The 7,380-nt window shown below is 33.6% G+C and overlaps 1 protein-coding gene and 1 long non-coding RNA gene across 2 annotated transcripts; both read left to right on the plus strand.

Moving 5' to 3' along the window:
* Positions 1–303: 303 nt before the first annotated feature.
* On the plus strand, positions 304–2,657 carry LOC114286617 (zinc finger BED domain-containing protein RICESLEEPER 1-like). Its single transcript, XM_082897238.1, has 2 exons — positions 304–2,488; positions 2,596–2,657. Exons 1-2 carry the CDS (start codon positions 304–306, stop codon positions 2,655–2,657), a joined length of 2,247 nt encoding a protein of 748 aa, XP_082753364.1.
* A 367-nt stretch (positions 2,658–3,024) lies between these two features.
* LOC145804765 (uncharacterized) lies at positions 3,025–6,448 on the plus strand. Its single transcript, XR_014347144.1, has 2 exons — positions 3,025–4,346; positions 6,190–6,448. It is a non-coding gene; the product is annotated as an uncharacterized LOC145804765 (long non-coding RNA).
* The last annotated feature ends 932 nt before the right edge of the window (positions 6,449–7,380 follow it).

Raw genomic sequence — 7,380 nt, forward strand, 5'->3', positions numbered from 1 at the left:
AGTTTGTTTAAAGATTAAACTTTAATCTATTATTATTATGAATCAAATTATGATAATATATTATTAGTTCTGTTCTGTAATTCAGTCAGTGAACTAAATTTGTTTAAAGATTAAACTTTGATTCATAATACATTAGTCAATGAACTAATCTTACTTAGTGAACATTAGTCAGTTTAAACTTTAAACTTACTGATTCATCTTACTTAGTTTAAACTTATCTCATTAATCAGTGAACATTAAACACTGTCCATTCTTTTATCTTCATATGCCATTTAACATGTTCAAACATAGACAAAGAGTCTGATGGTTGTTTTTCAAAAAGAGCATGGATTTGAGAAGCATATTTTGAATGATTTTTTATTGGTTGTTGGCAGTTTATTTGATAATCTTTTGGTCATGGATCCTCCAAGTGAAGAAACTTTTTTTGTGAGTCCTAATGTTGAGCCCGAATCATCTGCTATTGACCCCTCTACCCAATCTAATGCTCCCCCTCGTAGACCACCCTTGGCCAAAACTAGTAGTAGTGGGAGAACAACATCAAAGGCTTGGGATCATTTTGAAAAGATTAAGGGTATTGATGGGAAAGATAGGGCTATGTGCAAGTATTGTAAGAAAGAATATATGGCAGGCTCTAAGAGTCACGGAACAAGTAATTTGTTAAGTCATTTGAAAAATTGTACAAAGTATCCATATAGGGACACTCATGGGCAACAAACATTGGGATTTCAACCTGGAGAAGTTGGCAGTGATGGTGAGGGTGTTGTTGATGTTGTGGTTACGCCATTTTCCGTAGAAGTTGCTAGGAGGCATCTTGCCGAGATGATAGTAATTGATGAATTGCCCTTTAGATTTGTGGATGGGGTTGGTTTTAAGAGGTTTTGTAATGTCATGCAACCTAAGTTCAAGATCCCATCTCGATATACTGTTGCTAGGGACATTGTAGACATATACACTAATGAAAGAGAGAAGTTGAAGAAAATTGTGAAGGGGCGTAGAATTTGCTTTACCACAGACACATGGACTTCCATACAAAATTTGTGTTATATGTGTCTAACTGCACATTTCATTGATGATGATTGGAAGTTACAAAAGAGAATTATAAATTTTTGTCAAGTCGAAGACCACAAAGGAGAAACACTTGGTAAAAAAATTGAGGCACTCTTAAAAGAGTGGGACATTGATGGCCTTTTCACCTTAACTGTTGATAATGCGAGTTCCAATAATCTAACCATTAGATTCTTGAAACGAACCACAAAATTATGGAAGGGAACTGTCTTGGGCCATGAATTTTTGCATATGCGTTGTTGTGCGCATATTCTGAATCTCATTGTTAGTGATGGATTGAAGGATCTCGAGTCTTGTATAGCGAATGTGAGGCATGCAGTGAGGTATGTGAGGTCTTCTCCAAACCGCCTTGACTCTTTTAAGAAGTATGTGGAAAGTTTGAAAATTGAGAGTAAGAGTCTCTTGTGCCTAGATGTGCCAACACGGTGGAATTCTACATATCTTATGTTGGAGGCAGCAGAAAAATTTGAAAGTGCTTTTCAAAGAATGGGTGAGGAGGACTACAATTATAAACACTACTTTTTGGATAATGAAGGGGGTGAGAGGAGTGAGATGCCTACCGCCGAGGATTGGGATAATTGTAGGGTGTTTTTGAAATTTCTTAGAATGTTTTATAATGCAACAAAGAGGTTTTCTGGCTCATTATTTGTTACTTCAAATACATTCTACACTGAAATTTTTGTCATTGAAAATATGATTGGACAATTAATCAAAAACAATGATCCTATTTTGTCTTCAATGGCAAAAAAAATGAAAGAGAAGTTTGACAAGTATTGGGGAAATGGGGATAAAATCAATCTCCTTTTGTACATTGCGGTTGTTCTTGACCCTCGAAGAAAAATGACATACTTGCAATTTTGTTTTTCAACAATTTTTGGTGGAGATGTTGTGAAAGTGAAAGAAATGTTGGAGAAGGTGAAAAATTGTTTGAGTAAATTGTATGATCATTATGCCGCGCTCGATTCAACAAATGTGCATGCCTCCAATATAAATGAAACAATAGATATGGTGATAGATGAAAATGATCCACATTCTCTTGTTAACTCTCAATTTAACTCATTTTTTGAGGGGCAATTTTCTAGTAGTGGGAGTATGTCAGAATTGGACAAGTACTTGGGTGATATTGAGAAAGGTGGGAAGAATGCTCAATTTGACATCTTGGAGTGGTGGAAGGTTAATGCAACAAAGTATAGAGTATTATCACTCATAGCACGAGATGTGTTGGCAATGCCTGTTTCCACTGTTGCTTCTGAGTCAGCTTTTAGTACAGGAGGTCGTATACTTGATCCATTTCGGAGTTCACTTGCTCCAAAGATGGTGGAGGTTCTTGTTTGTGCACAAAATTGGCTCCGAAGTAACATTCCAATATCCCTTCGACAAGCAATGAATGATATTGAAGATTTTGAACAACAATATGATTCGGGTAATACATTCAATGATTTATTTTGTTTTAAATTTCATTTATTTTGTATTATCAAAATTCATTATTTTCACTTTACATGTTTTTCTTGTGTTATGCTTTATGTGTAGTTGTTTCAGAATCAAGTTCTTGTTCAAGCCCAAGTCCGGAACCTAATTTTATTGAAGTTTAATATCATGGTAAAATACCCCTCCCCCTTGCTAAATGTTGTTAACATATGTTTATTTGTTTTAAGTTTAAGACTTTTTAGTGTTTTCCTTATTAAATAATTTCATTTTTTTTGTTATGCAGGTTTAGATGGTTCATGGTTTGGCTCAAGGAAATTAATGACTTTTTGCTTCTTTTTGGATGACTGTATTATTGTTTGGATGACTGTATTTGTGAAAACCCGTATTTTTATATAATAAAAATAATATGTATATTTTTAATTTTCTTAAATAATTATTCACAATATTTTGAATTTAATAGTCTGTATATTTTTATACTGAAAATTTATTCAAAATAAAATAAAATAAAATATTTTTGACTTTATATTATTACTCAATATTAATTTCTGAACCGTATGATATTTTTATTATATTTTTCTCTATATTTTTTTGGTAATCAAATTACACTGAAACCATATATTTGCTGTACTAAAACCCAATCAAAAACCATGGGTTGCTACCCCAGGTTTTCTTGCATTCCACCTGCAACGTGGTGAGCATGCTGATGCCATGCCACCAAGTGTTCTATTTTTTTTTTTTTTTTTTTTTTTTTTTTTTTTTTTTTTTTCATCTTCCTCACTTTGCTTCTCTTCTAATTTGATATCTCTCTTTCTCTCGGTTCTCCCTCTCCCTCTACCTCTCATTCTCAAAACTCTCTTTCTCCTTTATCTATGTTTTTCCTCCTTCCCCAACCTCCATAGCCATGGCCTCAACCCACACTATCGCCAACCCGCAAATTTCACCACCATTGGCGCACCGTCGGACCGGCACCACCACCATCACCTATTTCTATTATCATCTAGAACCACCATCCACAAAGTGTTGTAGGTGAAGAAAGAGAAGAAGAAAGAAGATGGAGGAGAAAGAAGCAAAGTTAGAGAAATTTATTTTGAATTTCAAAAGTTGGTTTTCGGCTTACTTTCGGCATGCCAAAACCATCCATTCCGGGAAGAATTGAGAAAAATGGATCATGTAAGATGAAGTACGGAGTAAGTTGAAGAGATTGGCGAAAGAATGAAGTAAAACCGTTAAGAATTAAGAAAGTTATGGAGTCCGAAAGATGGTTCGAAGAAATGTCCGAGACGGTAGGAAAATAATCTTATTTTTGGTCAAATTTTGGAGGTCCGACGGCATGCAAAAAGAGACGGAACGAGGCGTGTGAGTAGTGAACCAAAAACTAGGCCGTGAGGTGAATCCAATGACAGAAAAATAAGATAAAACGGAGTTACGATGAAGAAGATACAAGTATTTGAACTGGGGACATTGAAACCAAATTTCTGGGTCTCTTCTGTTCGTGCATGCTACGGCTTTGGAGAAGATGAGCTTAAATTTTATCCTATGTTTCTCGGTCCATGTTGCTACGGTGCACCCTAGTACCTTTAGGTTAATCGAGTGGTCCTATGACTTTGGGGATGACCACCCTTAGGTTTTTCGACGTGTAGAATCCATTTTTGGGGTTAGATCTTGCAAATTTTGAGTCTAAGATGATGATCAACAACTAAAAGTTCTAAGAGAATCCAATGGCAGATCAACGGTGAGATCGCGTCCGATTGATGTGAAATTTTAGCAAGACGATCATGGAGCCAGGACAATCATATCTTATGATCAGAATCATAAATCAAATTCGGACGATAAATCGTTAACAACCTAACATAGTAAGAAAACTCTCATAACCGTCTCATTCTTTTTAATTGTTAAATATTTAGATTTGTGTTCATATGTTAACATAGCTAAAACTTTAGATAAAATTCTGTTTATAGTTATATGTGAATTTGTGATTGGTATGTTAAATATTTGAAGGTCATTTCTTTATTAGTAGCCTTAAAATCATGATATAATCTTGGATTTAGACTTGCATGTGTAATTTGTGCCATTAAAGAGATGATTAAAGATTTTATTTGGTTTGATTATATAACTCTTCAATCTGCTAGAAACTTGTACGAATTTTTAGACAATTTTATGCTCAAAATTTTGAAATGATTTCTTCTACAAAGTTGTTGAGAATGATGTCTAGTTCACCCAGGAATTTTCTTAACAATTATTGAGCTTGGTACGAATTTATACAAATTTATAATTAAATCTGCTACTGTAAGACAGATTTTAGTATATGTTTAAAAGCTTATTAAAAATTCCATATTAATCCAAATCTGGAAATTTCTAACTAAAATATGAAATTTGAGAAGTCTAATTTCATACTAAATTTTGAGATTGTGGGTTTGATTTATAAATTTAAGTATGGAATTAATTTAAGAAAATGTGATAAATCTGTGTCATAAAATTTCTTAGAATTTTACAGAATTATTTATAACTTATTTTTGGGAATTTATTCCTGAAAAATGACCCAAACATATTTATTGAATATTCTGTACATTTCCACGAATTTTAGAACTGCATAAATAATTTATTTATAATTTTTATTACCTAAGGTATAACCTGAAAATTTCCAGACAGGTTTAAGATCATGACTTTAATTACTTATTCGGATAAAAATCAGTTATTGTGTTGGTCCAATTCATCAAATATAGTAAATTAGTAATCCATGTATGGGTGTATTGTGGTTTATTTAATATTGTGGTAGTCTAATCTTGTAAATTAAAGATCCATGCACGTGTGTGACTTTGGTTTACTTTCTCTGTATCTAAACTATTATTTCATACCATGGTTTAAATAAATTGTTTATTTAAATGCTGTACATTTATTTATTATTGTGTGACATGTGCAATATTTTATGTTGGGAATTTTAATGAGTTGATATAACATCAATTGTGATTAAAATTTAAAATTATTTGTGAGTACTATTAAAATTAACTGAAATGATTAACGGCATATACAAAGTTAACAATTGACGGTTAATACCAGTTGTTCAGAGTGAGTCTGGGTTTTAAAGAGTATACGAAATTAAGGGTTGACGGTAAATACCGGTTATTCAGGGTGAGTCCTGATTTTAAAGAGTGTATGAAATCAAGGGATTGACGGTTAATACCGGTTGTTCAGGGTGAGCCCTGGTTTTGAGAATTCTCACGTAAATTGTGTTGCGAAACTCTAAGATGGCACGGGACTTATTTGAACCCTTTTCGGTATTTGGTTTTGGAATAAGGGTGGATGTGCTGGTGGCACACAGGGAGGTTACGTACCCCTGGCAGACCGTTTCCTTGGGGCAGACCACGGATGCCACTACTTGGGTATATCACTCCGGACGTGGGCATCCCTGGTAGTTACGGTTGGTAACACTTGAATATTTGACCAAGGGAGGGTTTCAAATTAACCGTTGCCATGCTTAGTGGTTGGTAAGTTAAATCTCTTTGGTGAGATTTCGAGTGTCACCTAATTTATTAAAATTATTTTAATGGTTGTAATTTATGCTTACAATTATATTGTTACCTCGTGTTTATAATCTCATTATTTTTCTCTTAAAAAGAATGGTAGGTTGGTTATGTTTTCTTACTGTGTTGCAAAACTCATGGCATATATTTTTGTTGCCCTGGCGTTTTATGCCAGGTCTTGGCGAGAAAATAACTGAAGCTGAAATGGAGTCGACGCTAACGTAGAGCCCTGGCTGACCTGAAACCCCGAGTAGAGCCGAATAAATTATATTATTTTATATAATAGCTATTAAGGACTTTATAATTTCATTGATGTTGTATTTGGAAAATTTTAAGTTTTTATCTATTGTTATTTGGACGTTTGGTTATGTACGAGGGTTGGATTACCCTATTAAGATGTCAACTTTTTAGTTTATTAAGTCATTTTGTTTATTTAATTTCCCTTGATGTTCGAAAAAAAATTTGGGGCGTCACAGTATTATTTTTTCTTTTTTTAAACTTTGGATGATTGTCAACTTTAACTTTGGATGACTGTAATGAATTATGTTTTTGTATTGCCCACTAGAAACATTGAACTTTGGATGCCCAGGAGAAGCTAATGGAAAGAAAGGAGAAGATAATGGAAAGAAAAAAATATATGTTTGGAAATGTTTTTCTTGTTTCCTTATTGTAATTTGTTTTGGGGAATTTTATAAAGAATAATACATGGTTTTTACCAAATAGTTCTAGGCCTGAGTGAATTTCTAATATTGATCATTTGCTTATTAACTCTGCTTCTTTGTCCTGCAGCAATTACTTGCCCTTGAGACAAATTTATTCCTTGGTGGCCTTTGGTTTCTATGATCAACATAGAGATATGAGACTGGACATTGATAACATGTCATATGAGGTTTGTTAAGTTGATGCTTTTTGGAATTGTTGAAGTTGTCTTTGTGCTTATGGTTTTATTTTTGTGCTTATGGTTTTATTTTTTAACAGGAATTATTAGCTCTAGAAGAGAAGATGGGTACTGTGAGGAAGGAGCCATGAGATGCAGTGGGCATGAAGATATCAAATGAAGTATTTGTCAGGTTTGTTCCTATGAATATAGACTACTATGCTTTCTCATTCTCAATTGATTCTGTCCCTAATTTATCTGCAATTTTCACTAGAATTTGCAATTAGGTTTGTGTTTAGCTCGTGTTTGTGTCAGGTCTATAAACACAGCAAGTTCTAGTTTCTTTCCAAATAATTTTGTCCAAGTGGATTGCATCGAATGTTAGAAAAGTTGGGTAATTTGGCTACTGTTCTCATAATCAAACACAATCTTCCCAAATAGCTTTTGCAATTTCAGCGTATTAACCGTTAGGAAAATTGTGTTATTTGC

The sequence above is a fragment of the Camellia sinensis genome, chromosome 12, assembly GCF_055761805.1.
Source record: "Camellia sinensis isolate YWXY chromosome 12, ASM5576180v1, whole genome shotgun sequence".
Classification (NCBI taxonomy): domain Eukaryota; kingdom Viridiplantae; phylum Streptophyta; class Magnoliopsida; order Ericales; family Theaceae; genus Camellia; species Camellia sinensis.